The 23,340-nt window shown below is 51.2% G+C and overlaps 1 protein-coding gene across 5 annotated transcripts in view; it reads left to right on the top strand.

Annotated features, from left to right (window-relative positions):
- The window catches only part of B3GNTL1 (UDP-GlcNAc:betaGal beta-1,3-N-acetylglucosaminyltransferase like 1), a 135,005-nt gene that overhangs the window by 49,421 nt on the left and 62,244 nt on the right, over positions 1-23,340 (top strand). For 4 of the 5 annotated variants that reach the window (XM_058561982.1, XM_058561984.1, XM_058561985.1 and 1 more), the window contains one exon: positions 8,485-8,580. The exons of the other annotated variant lie outside the window; for it this stretch is intronic. In XM_058561982.1, coding sequence (XP_058417965.1) covers positions 8,485-8,580 — 96 coding nt within the window. The remainder of the gene's footprint in view (positions 1-8,484; positions 8,581-23,340) is intronic. 5 annotated transcript variants of the gene reach the window in all.

Below are 23,340 nucleotides of genomic sequence, written 5' to 3'. Positions count from 1 at the left end.
TGCCTGAAGACAATAATTTTCTCAGCTTTGTGCGTTGCTCATTGTTGAGGTGGGAGTGAATGTGCTGACTGTGGCCGCCTAGGTGACAGAGCGCTAGGATGGAGACACCCAGCGGCTGTCAGCCTCTTCTCCTACTTTTGCCCCTTTTCTGGGCTGTTTTTGATTATTTGTCCATATTTCTCCAGATAATCAACTAGATCTAAAAGAAAACTTGATAGCAAAGTACTTTTAGGGAATATGTTGAATATTTAAAGTAACTCATGGGAATTCACATATTTCTAATAATGAGTCTTCTTACCCAGAAAAATTGCTTCCATTGCCAGATTCTACTTCTGTTTTGGCTGTCTTCATGTAGTTTTGTATATTCTTTATTAAGTTGTGCCTGTGTATTTTGCCCAGTTGTTTCCTCTCATAAATTGTATGTTTCCTCTCATTCCGTCTTCCGTCTTGCTGTTTGTACACATGAACGGTATTATTTCCGTGTGTTCACCTTGCATCCTGCCATCTCACCAAACTTGGCGAGTGTTTATAACATTTTCCCGTTGATTTGTCTAGGTTTCCCAAATATCAGGTTATATCATTGCAGGTTGAGAGGTTGTACTGACCCCCCAACTCGTACGCCTCTCTCTCCTGCCGCCTCTCCCATGACCAACACGCAGCCTGGGTTGAAGGTGGATGAGACCGCTGCTCCTGAGGTGGCGGGTTTGTCTCTCACGTTCTGGCGCCGCAAGTGGGCCACTGTCTCTGTTCCCGGGCAACCCCCCCTTTCAGGGCTGTTGCCTCTCCCGCATCCGTCAGACCGCACATCCCTGGGGGCGGCGAGAGTCCACACAAGAGGAGTTGTGCTCTCCCTTGCTCCGAGCTTTGGCCTTCGCCTCGGTTTTGGCCTTTCGTCTTCCTCGCTGCCAGCCAGCCAGCAATGGGTTTGAAAAGATGATTTTGAAAATCCATTATTTCAGTGGTTTTTCTCATGGTGGTTTGTCAGAACCATGGTGGTTTGACAAACCATGAGGTTTGTCAGAACCTCAGACCTAGACATCGCATCGATTCATACAGAACAGAAGTAGTGCCTGTGCCTGCGGAGCCTGGGGCTGCTCTGTCGCTTCTCAGACAAGGCCGTCCTGGGGGGCTGCAAGGAAGTGGTGTGGTCTGGGAGGTGGGGAGGTGGTCAGGCAGGACACGGGCTCTCGAAACTATGCCTCTGTCTTCTCTTCTGGAGCTTGTGCTTCTGTTCTTCTGTTTTCATACAGTTTCCCCTCTGTCTTTTCCAGGCTTCCGTTTCCTCAGACACTAGGTTGAGGGGCTTCAGGCACATGGACGCTCAGGCCCCCACTGGGCTCTGTGTGCTCTTCTCCCTGTAGGGCACCTGGGGGAAGGCACAATAGACATCCAGTTATTTAAGTTCCTTGGGGCCACCGTTAGCCTCTGTGTGGAGGGGTGGTGATGGCAGGACAAAGATAGGCTGCGTTTGTGGCCAGTGTGGGGAGGGTCCCTGAGGCCCGTGCAGGCAGGGAGGGCACCTGTGGTCGAGGCTGTGGGCTGTGGATGCCTCTGGGGCCACAGTGTTCACCAGGCACCTGGGTGGGGAACATGCTCCATATTGCGGTCACACCTTAGGTTGTGGGCTTGTCAGCGAGTGAAAATCAGGTTAAATGCACGAGGCTCCTTTTTGTTTTGTTGTCGTTACTGAAGAAGCGCTTATGAAAAGAGAAGGTGCATTTTGTGCTCCAGCAAGCCTGTTGCTCTCAGATCTGCTGTCCACTGCACGGAGGCCGAAATCGGAGGAGCGGACGGAAAGAGCACGCACGCCCGCGACACTCCAGGTGCTGCTGCGTGCTGTCCTCTTTGACCCTGGTGATCGCCCCACAAGGCCAGTGTTATGAGCCCCCTTTTAGAGGAGGAAACCAGTGCTGAGAGGGTGAACAATTTGAGGCAGAGCCTAGACTTAAGCCCAGGCATCTCTGGCTTTATGTGCAGAGGGCGGAAGAGACCAGCGTTGTCACCAGATCCCTCCCCAAGTTGGCTGCTGGGAGGACTGGCCAGTGCACCCGTGAGCGGGCTGAGGTGGACAGGCTGTGGGGAGCCCTGTCTGCTGCTGGATGCACTGCCGCTTCCTGTGGGCTCAGCTGGGGAGTTTGCCTCATTAGAGACACTGGTCTGCACCTCAGCTCCCCTCATCCCCAGGCTCCCTGCCACGAGCTGGCACACACACGCACACAGACATGCATGCATGCATTCATGTACATATGTGCACACACATTCATGCATACACACAGACACGTGTGCACACAGAGATACACACATGCATGCGCACAACACAGACACGCAAACACACACACTCCGGTTGCACCAAATAGCATTTGCTCTAGTAGGAGCAGATGTGTACTGCACCGCAGCCAGGCTGGCGTTTTACGTGAAGGCAGTCTCTGCAAGTACAGAGCACCGGGGGCAGGCTGCGGCGAGAGGGCAAACCCTCCACTTGCAGCTCACGCTGCTCCCCTCTCGGTGCAGCCTGCTCTGGTCCTGGTCCCTGGGGTCTTCCTCTGGGCCTTGTCTGAATCTCTGTCTCGGCCTGTGACTCAGCCAGCAGGAACAGCCACAAGACGGCAACTCAGCAGGAGCCGTCAGGACTGAGACTCCTGCAGCTGAAGGGAGATCTGAGGGTCACCATGTGTGGAAGTCGTCTTCTCCATGGGGACAAGGACTTCCTTGAGAAGTCTCTGGTGGGGGCCAGCCCCGTGAGGTAGTGGTTAAATTGGCGTGTTCCACTTCAGCGGCCCAGGTTCCTGAGTTTGGATCCTGGGCGCAGACCTACACCGCTCGTCAGCCATGCTGTGGCAGCAACCCACATATAAAGTAGAGGAAGATTGGCGCAGATGTTAGCTCAGGGCTAATCTTCCTCAAGCAAAAAAAAAAAAGAAGCCTCTGGGAGAGTTGAACCAAACGAGCTTAAAAAGCAGCAGTTCCTTCAAGTTCCCAGCACACAGACAAGCCACGTGACAGGGGCTCCTGCTTCTGCTCATCTGCATCTCGTCTCAGCCCTGGGACCAGAGTTTTTCTTCATGGTATTTGCACATGGCCCGTATCCTTCTTAATTTTCCTGGTGACCCTATGAGTCTGACAGCGACCACTCCTTCCTGACCTAACGTGTCCCGGGCTGTGCCTATGACCATTAACTTCATCAGATGTCGTAATCGAGGTTTTCTGGGATATTTAATCAATGAGAAAGGAGTATGGTGGTAAAAACTGATCAGAATTATCATCATCATTATGTTTTTTTTGCAAAGGTAGATTGGCCCTGAGCTAACATCTGTGCCAATCTTCATCTATTTTGTGTGTGGGTCACTGATGCAGTATGGCTGACGAGTGGTGTAGGTCCGCACCTGGGATCCAAACCCACGAACCCAGGCTGCCAAAGCAGAGTGTGCCAAACTTAACTACTAGGCCATGGGGCTGGCCCCTAGAAAATTATATTTTATTAATTGAAAGTAGAAAACATTATGTGTCATATGTGATAAAATAAGATGAAAATTGATGTTGTTATAAAATATTTTTGTGGAGACCGGCAGTTGTTCCTATGCTGGGCCTGCCTTCTCTCCTGTGTCTCCTCCTAGCAAGTTTTCATCCAAAGTCCTGTGTGCCCAGCAGAAACCACCGCCACTGTGTGAGCTTCCAGTCTCGGCAGGCACAGAGCTGCAAGCCTGTGGAGCTGGGAACACGCTTCTGTGCCTGCGTTCTGAGGGGAACCACGTTTCACCCCTCAGGTGTGTACCTGAGACCCCTGAGCTGTCTGGCTGGGTCAGGGCAGGTGAGTGTGGGAGTAGCCAGCATGGGCCAGGCCAGGGAGCAGAACACAGGCAGTCTGGAGGCAGGGCCAGTTCTGGACAGGCAGGCTGGGACTCCAGGGTGGCCCTGTGGACCTCCTGGGCTGGCAGAGGGTCTCACAATGCCAGCTGCATGACCGGGGAAGGTCTGCACTTTGGGGTTGGTCTGTTCCTCGGTCCAGGGCCTGGAGTTCCCAGCTAGTCACGTCCCTTGGCAAGTCACTTACCATCCAGCCTCCCCTGTACACCTCAGGTGAGGTGGCTGGGGATGTCCAGGAGGCACAGCCATGCAGTTAGCGTATTTGCAAGGGACACATCTGCAGACATTAGGCTCCCCAGTGACGGGCCACCTGCCTCCCGCCCCTGGCTGCACATGGCTTTTCTCTTCAGCACTAACACACTCCCGGGCCGCCCAGAGTCCCCATTCCACATTCCCGAGAGAATCTGCAGCCCTGAGTAGGTTTCGGATCTGCACCTAGTCTCCTCATCTGGGCCCCTCTGCAGGCAGGGGATGGGGCTGGCACTTGTCCCCGCAGGTCCCCTCCAGTGCATTCTTGAACAGCTGGAATCAGAACGCTAGGTGCCACTCTAAGTGGGGAGCCACACCACTCACCATCCCCATTGGGACCTTTGGAGGGAAGGAGGACTGATGATAAGTCCACTGAGGACACAGGCCCACAGCAGCACCATCCTGTGTATCCTCCTGGTCCTGGTGGGTCTGAGGGAGAAACTGGGCTTCTGGGGTTTGCCACCACCTGACCACACAACCGTGATAAAGTATGTCCTTCCTGTTCCCATCACCATTGCTGTGTAACGAATCATTTAAACCTAGTGGTGTGGAAGCCAGCCGTTTTATCACGCACACAGACTGTAGGTCAGGAACTCAGAAAGGGCCCAGGGTGGTGGGGGTCTGCTCATGGTGAGCCTAAGCTGGACACTGGGTGGTGGGCTGGGGTCATCTGGAGGCTCGTGCACGCGCACGGCTGCAAGTGATCCTGTCTGGTAGCCAGAGCTGCTCCATGTGGCCGCTTGGGCTTCCCCACACCGCGGCATCTGGTTCCAAGGACAGGGTCCCCAGAGAACCAGTTGCAGGCTGATTTACCTTCCATGCCCTCGCCTCAGAAGTTATATGGTGTCTCTTCATAGACCCCCCTCACGATGGGACGACCAGGGCGTAGGGAGGACAGGGGATAGTTGCTGTGGTGCCTACCTCCTTTCTATTCTCAGCATACCTTCTCTTCTACTTTCTGACGTTTTCCCAGCCAAATTGCCAGGTCTGAGAAGCCCCCATGTGAATTCAGAAGCAGTTTCAGGATTGCTCGTAGGGATCCCACTCCAGGAGCCTGTCTTTCTGTCTACTTGTTGGCAGCAAATGCTTTCAAGGGTGTCGGCAAACACCTCTCAGGAGCCTTAAACTAGCGGCTTCTTCTCCTAGCTGTTTGGAAGAAGTCAGTCGATCCCCGTGCCAGCTCACACCCTTTGGTTCATTCAGCCGTGTTTATTGAGCACCACCTGTGTACAAGCACTGTGCTAGGCCTGGCCCGGGAGCATCCGAGGTGTCACGTGGTGTGAGACATTCAGTGTGTGTCCCTCATGTGCCGTCACCAGGAGGACGTGGGGCCATGGGGGGAGCAGCGGGATCTCCCCATGTGGAGCCTTCGGCTACTGTGTAGACGGGGTGGGCAGCATGGGAGGGCTTGAGGCCGCATTCTGGTGCCTCTGTGAGCAGAAAAGGTCCCTCGTACTTTGCCTGTGTCCAGTCTGTGGTCAGGCCAGTATTCTTTTAAAGTAGTGTTAAAGCAAACAAAAATATCCTCTCTTTTCTCCGTCATTTGTGGACAATACTTGTGGTGGTTAAAGTCATGAAGAACCACCTGCCTCAGAAGCTCCAGTTTCATGTTATCTCCCACCTGACCCTCCTTCTGATGGGAGGCCCCGCCCAGTGTGGTTGCAGCTTTCATCGGAAGCCTGAGAGTGGGAGGAGGCTGGGGAGGCGCTGGGGTGCTCGCAGGGGAAGGGGCGTAGCTCAGCTCATGTTCCAGAAAAAGCCACATCTGCCAACCTCCCCGTCTGGCTGGAGGCGAAGCTCTTGGACTGGGCTGGCATGCACGTGGCCCGTCTGCCGCCCCCTGGGCAGCTGTTCCTGACAAGCGGTCGTGGGCCTTGGACCAGTGTTTGTGTGTGGAAGTTAAGCCTCTTAACTTTGTGTTTGGGAACAGGATTTCTACCTCAGCTTTTGATCAACATTTTCCCTTTTTTCCCTCAAAATCTTTTCTGTTCGGCAGTCAAATGCAGTGGACAGTTAAAAAAATACGTCTTGGTCAGATGAGATGTGGGGAGACCTTACATCGGGCAGGGTGATGATTCCAGAGCTGCTCCCATTTACAACCATATTAGTGTGTTTTCAGGAGAGAGAGGAAAGTTTCACAAGACGAATTCAGCAGTATGCAAAAACATACGCCTGTGGCCAAGTGTGTCTTATCCCAGTTAGAAAATGGACAAAAGACGTGAAGAGGACAGACAGACAGATGGCAGACACACCCATGGAAAGAGGATCAGCATTGTGAACCATCAGGAAATGCAATGAAAACCACAATGAGATGTCACCACACTGTCAGGCTAAAATAAAACATGACGCCACTACCTGCTGACGAGGATGCGGGCAACCTGGGCCATGTGCACTGCTGATGGGAATGTGAAATGGGGCGGTCCCCTGGAAAACAGCTCAGCAGTTTCCTAAAAATGTTACAAACATGCAGCAGCCATACAACCCAGCTGTCACTCTCCTGGGCATTTACCCCAGAGGATGAAGACTTACACTCACACAGAAACCTGCATGTGAATGTTTATAGCAGATTAATGGTACTTAATAGCAATAGTGCTAGAAATTAATAGTACTTACTAATAAATAATATTTCCAGCCCCAAACTGGAATCAACCCAGATGTCCTGTATGTGGTCCGTCTGAACTATGGAATATTTTTCAGCCTAAAAAGGAACACAATCTTGTTGCACACAGCAGCCTGGACAAATCTCCAGAGAATTATGGAAAAAAAGCCAATCACAAAAGGCTATGTCCTGTGCGATCCGTTCACACAGCGTTCTTGAGAAGACAGCATTATAGCATTGGAATAACAGACACGCGGTTGTGCCAAGGCGGGGGGTGTGGCCATGAAGGCGCCACGAGGGGTCCTTGTGGCCACAAGGATGCCAGTGTCCCTGACTCGGCAGTTGGTGCCGTGTGTTGGTTTTGCGGGGTGTGGTCATCAGAGTGACCGTGTGAAGGATGTATGGGCTCTCTGTTATTTCTTACTACTACATGTGAGTCTACCATTTTCTCAAAAAAAAAGGTTAATTAAAAAACCCAACAGCAGCAAAAATGCAAGCAGGCAAAAACCTCCTCAAACTCTCCATTAGTGTAACTGCACTAATGTGAGGTAATCTCCGCGGGTAAGAGCCGCGTGTGTCAGACCAAGACTTGAGAAATCCAGAAACAGAGGTGTAACTCCCGATAATTTCTTCCTAAGGAGATTTATTCAGTGATGTCGGTCTTGTTGACTGCTCAGATTTTCCTTACTGTTTTCCTCATTGGTCAGTGAGGTAGAGGAGGCGCTGGCCTGGGGTCAGACGGCCTGTGAGCACCTCATGGGGCCTCACCAAGGGGCAGGACACCCCCATGGCCTCCCCTGCCAGAAGGAGGGGGAGAGGCTCCTCCCACAGGAACCGCCCAGTTCTTTGCCTCTGAGGACAGGACCCCTGGTACCCATAGCAGGGACCAGCCTCTGACTGTCTGAAGGCCTGGACCCCTCACCTCTGAGCAGTCTTAGAGATGCTTAAACCTGCTGCAAGCAGATACTTCAGCAAAACATGTGGGTGGCTCCCCTAGATTTCAAGGCACCATTAAAGAGACAGGATGGGACTGTGGGGGTCAGTGGTATAGAAGCTGGGTGCGTATAGAGTGAATCGTGTTGATAGCCAGGAGGAGGCAGGGCCAGGCTTCCGGACAAAGGGCCGAAGGAGGTGTAAGAATATAGGTAAGTTACACGGCAGCTAACCAGGATTCTTTCTGGGACAGAGAGTGCCCATCTGGTAGCATCGTGGGGGCTGCCGTGCAGCCTGGATGGAGGGATGCGGTCCCGGGGAGTGGGCTCTTGGCGCTGCGACTCTTGTTTAGTTAGAGGTTACTGCTTTTGGGAGGCTGAATCGAGAATGTTATCAAGAGATGGGACTTGCAGATTTGCTGCCCCAGAGGCTGCAGTGGCCATCTTCTCACATCCGCTTGAGTTATGGTTTAAGAAGAGCATTTCTGGAAGTAACTGGGTGTTTGAACATGCATCTGGTCATTTTAATCTGAATGCATTGAAGAGGGAAGCGTGTCTGTGACAAGTTCTCAACCAGCCGGAGCAGCTTAGCCATGGCGGCTAAGACCTGCCCCACTCAGGCCATGCAGTGTCCTGGCCTCTGCCCGTCCCACACTGAGTACATGCCCTACTCCCCGTTACTCCAGGAAGTGTCCCCAACCCGACCCAGGTGTGGGGTTTGAGCTAATTCCCTGCCTGGACATGCCGGCCTCTGCCAGGTGAGATGTGTACACAGGTGTGCACACGTGGCTCGCAGTGACTTTCTCTTGTTGAGCCCTGTTTGCTGTTGCTGTTTCACAGATTATAGGCTGCCAGGTGAGGAGAGAGCCCCCCCACTCCACCGAGCGATACACACGTTGGATCAACCAGCTCACGTCCGACCAGCTTCTCACCCAGGTACTTCCTGCCCCTTGGGGAGGTGGCCAAGGCTGCCTGACGGAGCAAATCTTGCACTGAGGACGGGGCTCCATTCTTCTGTCCTTCAGCACCTGTGTGCCTTCCTCCTGGGTGCATGGTCCTAGTGGGCACTCGCTGAGAAGGAGGTCAGCGTTTCAGAGGATCCTGGCCTGGGAAAGAGCAGGAGCCATTGGGCAGGTGCAGAGGGCCTGGCTGGAGACTGGGGCGCAGGGCAGATGCAGCCCAGCGCACAGGCCGAGGTGTGCTGAGTGGGAGGGCAGGAGATGGGGGCTGGGGCTGGGCCTGGGGAGGGAGGTGTCAAGAAAAGGCCCGATTTTTAGCTGGGGTGGAGGGCGTCATCACGGAGGCACAGCACACCAGAGGAGGGTGGGTCTGGGTAGAGCTGGCCCAGAGCTGGAAGAGAGGTGTGGGCTGAAATCAGACTGGAAAGCACCTGTGAGGGGTGGGCGGCCAGGAGAGAAGGCAGGAAGAGGTGCTTCTGGCTTCAGCTGCGGGGGTGCAAGTCCAGAGGCCATCGAGTGGGCCCTTCGCTGGACAGCCCAGGGATCCTGAGAACGGGTCGGCGTGTTGACAAGGGTCACTGGGGCCGCAGCTGAGCAAACCTCTGTTCATCTCCCTTAAAAATAAGCCTGTCAGCAGCCACATAATGCTGCATGACAGTCACCCCAAAACAGACCTGAAACAGTCATGGGCTCTTGGGGGTGCGTGGGCCCTCGGGCTCGGGCTGGGCTCCAGTCTGCTCATTGGCCTCTTGGCCCGGGCCCTGGCTGGTGCAGACGCTCCTGAGTCTGCATCCTGCTGGGCGAGCCACTCACAGGACCCACCCCACACCAGGGCTGGAGACATGGCGCTCTGCAGGCGGGGCCCAGTCAAGGGGAGGAGTGGGAGCAACCACCCCATGCCCAGCCTGGAAGGGACGCCCCAGTGAGGTGCCGGGTCTGGTTCTGATACTGAGGTGTCCCCATGTGGATTTCCTGTGATCCTGACAGACAATGAAATGCTTTTTTCTGAACTCTGAATAGTGAAAACTAAAGTCTTGGTAGCTGGTAGCTTGGTAATTATAATGATAATTAGCTTCTGAAATTAGAGTTGCTCGTGATTATGGCATCAAATGTTCTGTTCACTGAACTCAGAGCGATGCAGAGGCATCCCCGGAGAGTTTAACAGTGCCTGGGACAGACACTCCCCTCTTCATAGTGCCATTTCACGTGCTTCTTTGGATAGTCCGAATTACTTACCCCTTCCCCGTCAGCTTGCCAGATGCTGGAGTTGCTGGATTTTGCTTCCGTTATCAAACCCACTTCCTGGGTTTAAGTTCTGTTCCATAACATGCTGGTTCACACACAGCACTTTTGCGTTTGGATTTACTATTCACATTTGAGAAGATGAATATTCCATTAAGGGCCTTTTGTAGATAAGAGGGAAGCTCATTTGTTTTCCAGCTGCTCCCAAGAACATGGCCTGCGTGAGTGGGTCTGGCATGGCTCCACGCTCACCCACGTCACGTGGAGCCTCAGAGCCAGCAGGGTCCGCTGGTGGCATCGGCAGCTCATGGAAGTCACTTGGAGGTGCCCACCGATGTGGACGATTACCGTGGAACAGAGGTGGCTCTGTGGCCAGTGGGCCGAGCTGCAGGCAGCACAGCTCCTTCCTCTCTGCCCTGGGCAGCAGCCAGCCCAGCCCGTGGGTGGCACCGGTTCACGGACACAGTGACCTCCGTGAGCGTCTGATTCCTGCACAGCTGGGGAGGAAAAGCTCCCTCCCGCTGCAGCAATGTGTGGAGTGTGTAGCTTTGAGTTCACACAGCAGCCCGGAGCCTTCTCCCCTGCAGGCTGTGAAGACACAGCAGGCACTTTGAACCGTCAGACTTCCGTGATAGAGTTGAGAAGGCGCTGACGGCTCTGGTTGCCGACCTGCATGTTGCTTTTCAGCTTTCTGTTGGCATTTGGATGTAAGCAGTAGAATTCACCGTCCTTACACACGTGGAGTAGAGCATCCTTACACTCATGGAGTAGACCGTCCATACACGGATGGAGAATGAGCACTAGTCTGTGACCCTCCTGCCAGGTTTCTGGCTTTTCCCTCCACGCAGCAGGGCCTGACCCTCAGGGCTCACGGTTCTGGGACGAGCCGCCTTTTTACAGATGTTTTCTCAGGACATGCATGGATGGTTTCTTTTCATGTTTTTCTGAACAAAATCACAGCTGAGTCAATGGAGAGCTCGTGAGAGCTTTCATGTTCCTAACTGGGAAATTAAAATTCCGTATTCAGCATGAAAGCTTCTGCCTCTGGTCAGCCCAGATTCAGGGCATGCAGAGGCTCCTTGGACGGGCCTCGGCTCAGCTCTGCCCCGCAAGGGGTCTTTGGGGACACTCACCTCAGTCCCGAGTTTAGCGTGTTGCTGCGTGGAGGTCACCCCAGCAGGAGGAACTGCTGCGTCAGACTCTGACCTGATTTCTGGTAGAATGTGAGTCACAAGGAAGCTCACTGAGCATGTCGTTCAAATGCAGTAGGCACATTTTCAGCCAGAAATAGGAGTTCTGAGCCGAGGGCTAACAGGAGGACTTAACTATGAAGCATCATAGAAATAATTAAGGTAGGGTTCTCTGAAGTAGTGTTTTTCTTGAGCGAGTTAGGGGAAGTTAAAGTCTGAAGTTTCTCAAAATAAACTGAAAGACGATCTCTCTTATTTAAGCCATTTCTCAACTGTTACTGTGGCAGAAATCACACCACTATTTTAACAAGGCGGATCAGCCACCAGGTCAGTCTAAACTGAGTCAGGTGTGTGAGGTGGAGAGCAGCACAATCGGGTGTGACACTTGGTGTGTCTACCTGAGATGTTTGTACCCACCATGTACAAAGTCAAATCAAGTACTGTGAGTTCACACTCTACTGATTCTAGATAGACTGAAAGGTGGGACTGTCTATACAAATAGCCTGGAGCAGGTGCCACCCTGAGAACATACCTGTTTTAGGCAGTGCCCACTTTCCACCTTCAGTGATATGTTATTCCCAAGGGACCTGCACTCCTGAATGGGGGAGGACCGAAGGCAGGGCAAGGCCAACTCCCTCCCTATCTCTGACGCTGCCCCTGGGGGTTCCTGGCAGCTCAAAGGAGGGTGTTGGGGGCCTGACAGCTCGAAGGTTGGAGTTGGGGGTCCTGACAGCTTGAAGGAGGGGATTGGGGGTCCTGGCAGCTCAAAGGAGGGAGTTGGGGGTTCTGACAGTTCAAGGGAGGGGGTCGGAGTCCTGGCAGCTCGAAGGCGTGGGCTGAGCCCTTACCAAGGCCAGTGTGCCTGGAGTGGCATGCTGGGCCTGCATTAGTTAACATCAAGAAGGAAGACAGCAAATGTGGGTGTAAAGGGGACCTTCTCCACCTGGCCCCACCTGGTCCTCGTCCTTCACACCTGCTCCTGGCTGCCCTTGCACACTTCCCTCTGGGGAGTCCATGCTTCCTTGGTGTCTTGGCCTGCTCAGGCTGCCATAATAAATGCAACAGACTTTTATTCCTCACAGTGTGGAGGCTGGAAGTCTTCCTGTGTCCTCACGTGACCTTTCCTCTGTGCATGCGCATCCCTGGTGTCTCTTCCTCTTGAAAGGACACTGGTCCTGTTGGATCAAGGCCCCACCCTTATGACCTCATTTAACTTCAGTTACCTCCTTAAAGGCCCCATCTCCAGGTAGAGTCCCAATGGGGGCTAGGGCTGCAACATGGCCTTTGGGGGACACAATTCAGTCCATAGCACTTGGAACCCTCCTTAGCCCCTGGTGCCCCCCTCCCCAGTCTGTACCCCGGCCCCCTCTGGGCACCACATGGACACAGTGGTGTGTAGACAAGGCTGCGCCCTCCCCTGCAGCCTGTCACTTTGTGTGCCCCTGTGCAGTCCACAGAGTGGGTGTCATGTGTCTTTCCTTCATTTCACCCCAGCACCTGAACAGGTTGGCATGAATGGAAATGAGGAAAGTTCACAGCCCATGTACCAGCACTGATGCACAAACTCACGATTTACCCGGCATGTCAAGGATCTAGACAAGCTAATTGTCTAGATAATTAAGGTTTACCTCTGTAAGTACAGACTCTGTGTAAGCCAGTGCTCCCCAAACCTGCTTTATCATAAACATAGCTCAAGAACTTGAGAACCATGCAGATTCCTGATCCACTCCTGTAGAGTTTCTGATTTAGTGGTCTGGGCAGGGCCCAGCAATGTGCGTTTTTCACAAGTGCCTGAATATTTTTGATGGAGCTCTTTGAGAATGTGTTATTCTTGACTCTAACCTAGAGGGCAGGCACTGGTACCTGCACAGAAGAATTGCTTCCCCACAGGATCATAGAGTTGTTTTTACAAAGTCTACCCAATTAAAAAATTTTGTATTTTGAAATAATTTCACTCACGTATAAGTTACAAAAATAGTAGTGAGTTCCTACATGCCCTTCACCTCACTCCCCATTCGTAACATCTTATAACCACAGTACAGTGATCAAACCCGGAGATGCCACATCGGTCCAGCTCTGCTGACTCAGCCACAGACCTTTTGGAGTTCACTCCTCCTTGGGAGGTGGGGGGAGTTCTGTAGAATTTTGTCATGTGTCTGGATTAACACAGCCACCGTTAGGATACAAGACTGTTCCGTCACCTGAAAGAAACTGCCTCTTCACTCACACTTTCTCCTAACCCCTGGCAACAACATATCTGTTCCCCTTCGCTGTAATTGTGTCATTTGAGAAAGTTGCATAATGGAATCATCCGGCATGGCTTTTCCCACTCAACATAATGCCTTTGCGATCCACCCACATTCTTGTGCGTATCACTTATACGTATCATTTACCCTTTGTGTTGCCAAGGGGTCTCCCATTGTGCAGGTGCACCACTGCTGGTGTGTCTACTCGCCAGCTGAAGGACGTCCGCCTAGGTGGTCTGCACTTTGGGCCTACCTCAAATGGAGCTGCTGTGAACATTCAGGTGCAGGTTTTTGTGTGAGTGTAAGTTTTCACTTCTCTGGGATAAATACCCAGGAGTGCATGCAGTTGTGTCGTGTGGCATGTATGTGTCCATGTTGAAGTCTACAGGGTACTGCCACGTTGTTCCTCAGCGTGGCCATGCCACCCCCCATTCCGCCAGCAGGGGACAAGAGGCTCGTCACCCTTGCAGCGCTTGCTGGTGTCAGAGTTTTAGTTTGAGCCGTTCTGGTGGCTGTTTGGCGGTCTCTCATCATTGCTTTGCCCTGACTTGCCCTGAGGACTGGCCATGTGGAACATCTTTCGTGTGCTCATTTGCCGTCTGTGTATGTGATTTGGTGAAGCGTCTTTTCAGACCTTCTGCCTGTTTTCTCGTTGGATCGTTTGTTTTCTTACTGTTGAGTTTGAGAGTTTCCTTTGGGACATAAGTCCTTGGTTGGATATGCGGTGGCTAATCTGTGGCTTTTCTTTTCATCCACTTAACCGAGTCTTTCACAGAGCATAAGTTGTTAAGTTTAATGAAGTCCAACTGGCTGATGTTTTTAATGCGCAGCGCTTTGGGTATCAGTGTTCAGGAACGCTTCACCTCACCCTCCGTCACAAAGATTTTCTCCTGAAAGTTTTATAGTTTTACATTTATATTTAAATCTGTGATTCATTTTAAGTTGATTTTTGTATAAGGAGTGAGGTTTAGATCAAGATCCTGGTCTTCGTTTTTGCTTACAAATGCCCAGGTGTTCGCACACCATCTTTGCTGAGAACCCACCTTACTCCATGGAATTGCTTTTGGACCTTTGTCCGAGGCTGGCAGCCATGTTTGAGTGGATCTGTTTCTGGAGTGGTCTCTCCCTCCACGACACCACACTGCTGTGATCACTGTGGCTGTAGCATAGGTTTGAAATCACTTGGTGATTCCTCCAACTTCATTCTTCTTTTTCAAAGTTATTTTTGGCAATTCTAGTTCCTTTGCCTTTTCCTGTGTGTTTTTTCCAACACTAAGCAATTCTCTAGGTCCCGGTGGACGCTGACTGACTGGGTGTCCTATAGACCTAACTCAGGCCTGACTGTCTACCTGGGGTTAGCCTCAGACCCCTCAGGGTAAGGGCTCAGTCCTACAAGACCGCCCCCACTTCACACAAGTCCAGGTTGTCACCTGTGCTTCTGACCAACTGGCTATAAATCGGCGTTCCCATGACTCCCTTCTCAGGTTTGAATAATTTGCTAAAGTGGCTCACAAAACTCAGAGAAACATTTATTTACATTTACCAGTTTATTATAAAGGACATGATAAAGAATACAGATGAACAGCCAGGTGAACGGGTACATAGAGTGGGGTCCAGAAGGGTCCCGGATGCAGGAGCTTCTGTCCCCGTGGAACTGGGGTACACCACCTTCCCGGCCTGTGGATGTGCTCAGCACATGCTTATCAGCTCTTGGTGGTCAAGAGTTTTTATAGAGCTTAATCTGCAGCCTGCCTTCCCCTTCCTGAGGTCAGTGGCTGGAGCTGAAAGTTGCAAACCTCTAATCACTTGGTCTTTCTGGTAACCAGCCCCATCCTGTTCCAGGGGAACAGGTGTGCTCAAAAGGGGCTCCTTGTGAATGACAAATGACACTCCTGTCACTCGGGAAATCCAAGGGTCTTGGGAACTTTGTGCCAAGAACTGGGGACAAAGACCGAGTATGTTTCTTATTTTATCACACTGTTCTATATAAATTTTAGAATGAGCCTGTCTGTCTACAAAGAATCCAGCTGAGATTTTGATAGGAAGTGTGCTAACCCTGTAGGTCACTTTGGGTAGAACTGACAGCTTTACTATGTTGTCTTCCATCCATGAACGTGGTTTGTCTCTCCATTTCTGTACATCTTCTTTGCCACCTCTTATTAGCATTTTGTAGTTTTCAGCATTTTTTGGAGCAATTGTAAATGCTGTTGTGTTTTTAATTCTGGCTTCTGATTGTTCATTGCTGACATATAGAAAGGTATGCCTGATAGGTATAGGACTATTCCAGCTCTCTGTTTCATCTTAGTTGAGCTTGGGTAGTTTGTGATTTTTGAGGAATTAATCCATTTTATCTAAATTGTCAAATTTATGTGTTTAGAGTTATTTGATAGTATCTTTGTTATCCTTTTAATGTCTGTGGGTCTGTCATAAAGTCCCCTTTCATTTCTGATATTAGTTACTTTTTAAAATCAGTCTTGCTAGAGGTTTATCAATTTTATTGATCTTTTCAAAGAATCAGCTTTTGGTTTAATTTTCTCTATTGTTTTTCTGTTTACAATTTTATTCATTTTTGCTCTTTATTATTTCTTATCTTTGGTTCTTTTTTGCTAGTTTCTTAAGGTGGAAGCTTAGGTTTTTGTTTTGAGAGCTCTCTTTTCTAATATAAGCATGTAAGCTCTGAACTTCCCTTTACTCACTGCTTGAGCTGCATCGCAGAGATTTTGTGTATTTTCACTGTCGTTCAGTTCAATACATGTTTAGTTTCCTGAGATTTCCTTTTTGATCCCTGGGCTGTGTAGCAGTGTAGTGGGGCCACTGCTGGCCCACCTGACCACTGTGACTCAGGGAGCACGGCATCGTCTTCATGCCACTTCCCAACCTCAGCGGGTTCCTCTCGTCTCCAGCTCTAACCTGGATTCACAGTGACAAGGGGATTCTGAAAAACCTGGTTCCCAGCTGTAGCTGATTTGACAGAGCACGATCCAGCATAATGAGATTTTCTTAAGTAGAGGGGAGTATATTAACTAAGAATAATACAGAAAAACTTCCTAGAACCAAAGATGTGGGTCGCCAGATTAAAAGGGCCCCTGGCATCTAGCACAGGGAATGAGAGAAGACCTATGTCCAGAGTTAAAAACGGCCTCAGACAGTTCAGAGAGAAGAACACAAAGGAGCAGGAACACATGGAGCCAGAAGGCACATAGTCTTGGATTTCTCAGCAGCTGCAGGGGAATCTAGAAGGTACTGGGACACTTGTTTCATAATTCTCCATAAATGGTTTTGAATGTCGAGTTCTGTACTTAACAAAAATATCCATCGTGTGAAAATATAACGAGGACTTTTTTTTTTTTGCTGAGGAAGGCTAGCCCTGAGCTAACATCTATTGCCAGTCTTCCTCTGTTTTGTATGTGAGTCTCTGCCACAGCATGGCTGATGAGTGGTGTAGGTCTGAGCCTGGGATCTGAACCCACGAACCCAGGCTGCCGAAGCAGAGTGCGCCAAACTTAACCAGTAGGCCACGGGGCTAGCCCCCAATAAGGACTTTTTCATGTAAGGATTCAAAATGTTTCTCTCCTACAAAACTTTTCTCAGAAATTTACTGGAAGACACTCTGTAAAATTAGGAAGCAAATTAAGGAGGAGGAAGATATGAGATCTAGGAAACAGGTCTCCAACCTGGGAGAGAGGCCAGAGGATACAGGGGGACAGGGAGTCCAGTGCAGCAGCTGGGCCTCCAGACCAGGCTCATGGAGTGGGTCTACGGGAATAGAACAAGCATCTTACATACAAGGAGCATGTGCTGGCTGTTTTTAAATTTGGGAAACACTTGATTGGGGAGAAGAGAAGGATGAGACAGAGGTGGCTCCCGTTCTAGTGCCGAGTGTGTAACCAGGTCCTGTTGTCTGAACGAGACCCTCATGACCCAGGGGGTGGGCAGGAGCTGAGAAGAGCAGAAACATAGAAATTCACGTCCACTGAGACCAAGGACATGCTGGGCACATAGCCTCTCGTGATGAAGAGAGAAACACTGAGGCAGCAGGAGGAACGGCGGCTCCTATTTTCATTCTGATGCGTTTTCTGGGAAGTCGAGGGGAACATTCTGCCTGCCTGGACTTCCTGGGCCCCACACTCTGCTCCTCATCTCCGGGAGGCCACTGGGCCTGCTCTTGGTGCCGAAGCCGGAGCCCAGGAGCAGGCGGGATGGCGGGGCTCCCTGCACAGAGTCACTGTCCAGCCTGGCATCCGATGCTGAAAACTGCCGATTCCTGTGTCTGCCTGATTTTCTGGCGTCCAAGGAGGGACTAGGTCAGCCTCTGCTCTAGTCACAGGATGGGCTTCCCCCACCCCGAGACTCCATCTCCTCTGTATTTGCTGATCCGCATATGATTTCTTTTTAAAAAAGAAAAAGGAAAACTTTTTTTTATTGAAAAATTTCAAATATACCAAGTGCACAGGGTACTTCTCCCTCTTCCCCACCTGGCTGCAGCACATGCCCCCAAGTACCCCCCCACCCCCACCATGGGCTCCCTGGGAGCTCCTCTCAGACCTCAGCCATCGGCCCCTGTACCCTCGGGGTGTGAGAGTTCCCTTCCAGGGCTCTGATGGTCAAGCAGGTTTCAGGTCCCTGATGTGAGGGCTGACTCACGAAGGCCCCACGTGAGATTCAGGGGCTGTCGGGGCAGCTGAAGCATCTTTAGTCTAATGGAAAACATGTTGCCAAGTGTTTGCTTGGTTCCTCTCTTCAGCAAGTTGGCGTTTATGTTGGCTCGGTGTCCACTTGCCCTGTGCAGTCACCTCCACATCCAGCAGCCCTGTTCCGGAACATCAGCGCTCTCGGTCAGCAGTATCTACCTCCCTGCTTGCTGACTGGCGCTGCGGCCACTGCCGCTCCCCTCCGTTGTCCACCCTGCCTGCACATCAGCACCTGTGTGCCTCTCCAGAGTCGCCACTCTTTCCTGAAAGGGTGGGTCCAGCTCTCTCCTGGCACCCAGGCCCTGGAGCAGGTCCCCACTCACCACCTCCAGATCTGTGTCTGCTCACTGGCACCACGGGAACCCCTGCCCTCGGAGGACCTCCCGCCATTGCCCAGAGCTAAGGGCTTCCCTCCACAGCTCCTCCTTGGGTCCAAGTCAGGATGAGAGGGGACACAGGGGGGCCACAGACCATTGAGGAGAGGCAGACTCACTCATTGAACAGAGCACTGTGGGGTTATGGACATCTCACGGTGGGACCAGGAGCACCATCAATGTGGGGTTGAGGACACCTCACTGTGGGACCATGGACACCCCACTGTGGGGTTGAGGACACCCCACTGTGGGACCAGGACATGCTTTGCAGCTCCTCTCTGAAGGTGCCCAGTCCATGCTGAGCCAGCCTGGGCCTTGGGACTCTAGTGGGTGGCGGCTGTTCAGCCAATCTGCGTCCTTTGCTTCCAGGGCCCTGTGTCACGTGCATGATTGTTCACCTCATCAGTGCTAGTCACCCTGGTCCCAGAGGTGACTAACGAAAGTGCCGGCCAAGGTGATCAGATTGAGGATGCCACAGCATCCCTCTCTGTTGACAAGGACCCAGGAGAAGCAGGAGGGTTTAATAGGATGCTCTTGAGCGGGCTGTGAGCCAGGCGGTTGGGGGCAGGGGTCGGACGGGTGGAGGCGAGAGGACAGCTCAGCTTGTGGGTCAGAAGCAGCAGGTGATGGTTGGAGGGGAGCAGAGGCGGGCTGACCCCTGAGGTCGAGGGCTCAGGCCACTTGCAGGTCAACAGCGGACCTGGTAAGAAAGTGCCGGTGTCTGTCTTGATCCTGACTGGGCCCCTCCCAGTCCACACCAGCATGGGCACCGAGGGCTGGTCTCCGCCCCAGAGGCCCTGTGGGCTCCGTCAGCTGCGTGACCTGTGAGTGCTCAGTTTTATTGTTTATAAAATGGGAGGGCCTAACCACAACACTCAGGCTCCTGGGGCCGACCATTCTGTGACCACTCATTTGAAGATGTTTAGCAAAACTAAGTAAAGGTAACTTCTGGCCGAGTTAGAAGACGGGGTGTGTGGTTGACTTTGGTCACAGTGGTTCCTTCCTGTCTGCACTTCCCAACGCACAGGTGGCATCCGCTCAGCATCTTTCTCAGTCATTACCTCGGTTTTGAGAGAGCTTCTCCTCCTCATCTAAGCAGCATCGCTCTACAGCTAGAATTCACCTCGTTTGTGTAAAAACATTAAATGTCACATATTCATTGATCTCTGTGTCTGTTTCTTAAAAGTTTGTCCTTCATAGCTCAGTGGTTTTTACCTACTTCTAATCAATTGGCATTCATGAAATTTAAAAACTAACGTATTTTGTGACAGATTAACCTGTATTTCTTCATTTTCTCATTTAAAGGAAGTATCATAAGGCGCCGTCTGTGGTATAGATCCGTGTGGACTGGCAACTTTTAGCATATTAGAAAAGTTGCTACTCACCAGCCTCTCTAGACATGTTATTGAAAAAGGAAACTTCATATTAATGTCTGTCTCAATTAAATCCAGAAGCCATAGGTTTGGATTTCACATCAAAGTTTATTCTTGTTGCTATGTGGGTGTTAAAACGTCAGAATACTGGAAAATTTATCATCTGTCTAAAGACAGTCTTTCAACAAATTAGAATTTAGAAATAAGGATAATAAACCATAGGAATCTGGAAATGAGTCATTTAAACTTTGCTCTTTTTCTCTAAGAAGAATTCATATCACTTCCTGGTAAGATATAACTAATGAGGTCTATAAATTTCCTTAAATGCTTCATTTTCCTTCCTTAACTCAGGGTTTCTCCATTCTAAATAAAAACTGAGGTCATTTTAACTCTATAATCCTTACTTTTTTGTTTTTTTTAAGTACCTAAAGCATTTAAAAGTATCCACCGGTATCCATCCATTCTGCAAGGGTGGACTCTGCTAGGATGCAGTATGGTGGAGCTCATGGATTTGTTTCTTTGCCATGCTCCCTGAGGCATGTTGCAGGAGATCTTTCACTGTTACCAGCTACATAGAATTATTTCTACAAAGTGCACTTCTGTTGGTAGAAAAACAAGGGGACAGTCCAAAACTCTCAGGTCCCCAGAGCAACAGCGTGGGCCCTGCAGGCCTCGCCTGGGAACTCCTTCATTTTGACAAAATTCTAGAAAACTAGATTATCTGATTTTTCAGTTGGGGACATCAGAACCAGAGGAGAAAGAGACAGCTTGAGAGAAAAAGAGGAGACAAAAATGGATGAAGCATTAGAAAGTACAAGCCTAGGTGATCCTGCAGAGGTCTCCTCACCACCAGAACTCTCTCCCGAGTGCTCTCCTCACCCTCCCCCGTGTGCTCCCCTCACCCTACCCTTTCTGCTCCCCTCACCCTCACCCAAGTGCTCCCCTCACTCTCCCCCATGTGCTCCCCTCCCCCTCCCCCTCCCCCAGGGCTCCTCTCCCCCTCCCATGTGTCCTCCCCTCATCCTCCGCCCGGTGCTCCCCTCACCCTTCCCCGGGTGCTGCCCTCACACTCCCCCGTGTGCTCCCCTCCCCCTCCCCCCGGTGCTCCCCTCACCCTCCCCTGGGTTCTCCCCTCACACTCCCCCCCCGGTGTTCCCCTCACCTCCCCCCTGTGCTCTCCTCACCCTCACTTCTGTGCTTCCCTCCCCCTCCCCCGTGTGCTCTCCTCACTGTCACTTCTGTGCTTTCCTCACCCTCACCCCTGTGCTTCCCTCACCTTCCCCCTGTGCTCTCCTCACCCTCCCCTGTGTGCTCCCCTCACCCTCACTTCTGTGCTCTCCTCACCCTCCCCCCTGTGCTCTCCTCACCCTCCCTCCTGTGCTCTCCTCATTCTCACTTCTGTGCTCTCCTCACCCTCCCCCATGTGCTCTCCTCATGTTCATCTCTGTGCCCTCCTCACCCTCACCAGTGTGTGCTTTTTATCCTCACCTGTGTGTGTTTCTTAACTGTCCTAATGAACTAAGTGGCCATCCTTTACACCTTGATTGGAACCCAGCTGCCTCCCCACTGTCACCCACGGCCAGTGTGTGCAGCAGTGGCCTCACAACCTGATGCATCATTTCACCTGGCGCGCTCTTTGAGGTCCTTCTGTTCCTTCAGAACTTGCCTTTTTTGCAGTCGTGAGCCAGAGAAGCTCATTCACTCCTCCAGGAACCGCGGCTGCTTCCTCACCACAGTGTGCTGCTTCATGGGTATGTTGGTGGCTGTTGTTCAGCTCAGCTTTGGAGAGGTTTGTCCTCTGGTTGGCCCTAGATCTGCTGTGTTCAGAGCCGACTTATGATTCATAATTAGAATTCTGAGCAGTGTGATGCTCTTGGGCACTGATGTCAGCAATCGCCCTCACTTCAGCTGTCACACCAAGGCGGGACCTCAGGTGTCTGCCCTCTGCAGGTGTCTCTTGACCGTCTTGTGAATCCTGTTGCTTTTACCTGACATCACAGAAGGTCAGGTAAAATCTCTGTGCTGTGTCCTCACACGTTGCAGATGGAGTCTGTTATTCCAGACAAATCCTGCCCTGCAGAGAGGAACCAGCCTATCTTTTCACGTAATAGCTTTTGAACTGTTTTTAAAAAAATTCTTTCACAAACTGACACCTCTCTTAGTAAAGAGAACTCTTTTCTAAAGACATATTTTATGGTCCAGAAGAAGGGATGCTATCCTCAAAGAAATACACAGTAGGGTGAGATGAAGACAGTATTTGTAAAAATGTCACTGAAAACCAACTATATGACTTCCCGTACGCTGGGATTCCTGGACCCAGGGTGGTGGAAGGGCTGGGGCCTCTGCCTGAGGGTGGGGAGGGCAGAGAGGATCTAACTAGCCCGGTCAGAATTGCCCCCAGCCAGGCCTCGCCAGGGGAGCAGTTAGTGAAGAGCTGGGGCACCAGCTGGGCAGAGCCACCTGCCAGCCAGTCTTTGGAGAGAAGGAAGGATGGGGCAGAGGCAGGGATCCAACGTGGCCCCCCTGTGCCAGGGCAGAGGCAGGAGCAGAGTGCGGCCCTTGGCAGTGTGCAGCCCAGCTGACAACACCCCACTTCCTGTCCTGCCAGGGCCTGAAGCTTCGCTGGACCGTGTCCAGGAAGAGGGAACTTCTCAGAGGGCTGCTGGCCGGGTGCCTTGTGTTCACGTGTTGGCCTTTGGCTTAGCTGTGAGGTTTTGACGCGTAGGTCTGATGAGCCAGCTGCTCCTGCATCCCTGGGATGCAGGCCTCTCTTCATCCTCACGGCCCAGAGCGCCCTCTGCTGGGAGCCTGCACGTGAGCTTGAGTGAATCCTCACTGAGTGGTCGTCTGAGCAACAGACTCAATTATCTTTAATTTACCTAAACATAAGAATGTTAAAAAAAAAAAAAAAAAACAGTGAAAGCATGTTAAGCCTCTTGGATCTATTTCATTTGAGTTCCAATAATTCTGAGTTTGTTAGGGGCTGTCTCTGCAATTTTCTGTACCTCATTTAATCATAGATGCTACAATGGGGGAGAGATGAAGGGGAGATACTAGCCTATTTTGGGCTTAAATAATCAAAGAAGCAATTTTTTTAAGAATAATAACAGGGCTTTTAATTAATGAGTTCTATTCTTTAATTCATCCATTCAACAGTAGTTTATTTAATACAAAGTTCGCACTTCTTCATATGGCCGGTGAACGCCAGAGGATTTTCATTACTCACCTGGCTGGAGGGACATTCTAGCTCTCTCACATAAAATGCCATCCCACAACTACTGTTCAAAGGATAACATCACACTCAGACATCGCTATAGGAACTTACTAGATCAGAGATTATTTCCACATAGATGAAAACTTGTGTGTATGTTTGTTTATTTCCATCCTATGAATGTAAGATCTGCAGCATTTCTGCTGAAGGAAGAGGCGAGCTCAGGCATGAAGCTGTCCGTGTGGTCCGTACATGTGGACGGCTAACCCCAGTGTGCTCCTTAATAGCATGTGCTTCTGTGAGATAAATGGGAGCAGGTGCAGGTGGTAAGTGGAGAGTGATGTCAGTATAATACAGAATTCACGTAGGTCCCTCCCTGTGGACTCCTCCTAGCATGTAAACTGTCATGG

Source organism: Diceros bicornis, chromosome 18, assembly GCF_020826845.1.
Source record: "Diceros bicornis minor isolate mBicDic1 chromosome 18, mDicBic1.mat.cur, whole genome shotgun sequence".
In the NCBI taxonomy this organism is placed as follows: Eukaryota; Metazoa; Chordata; class Mammalia; order Perissodactyla; family Rhinocerotidae; genus Diceros; species Diceros bicornis.
The sequence above is the reverse complement of the archived record's forward strand: the minus strand, read 5'-3'. Positions and strand labels throughout refer to the sequence as shown.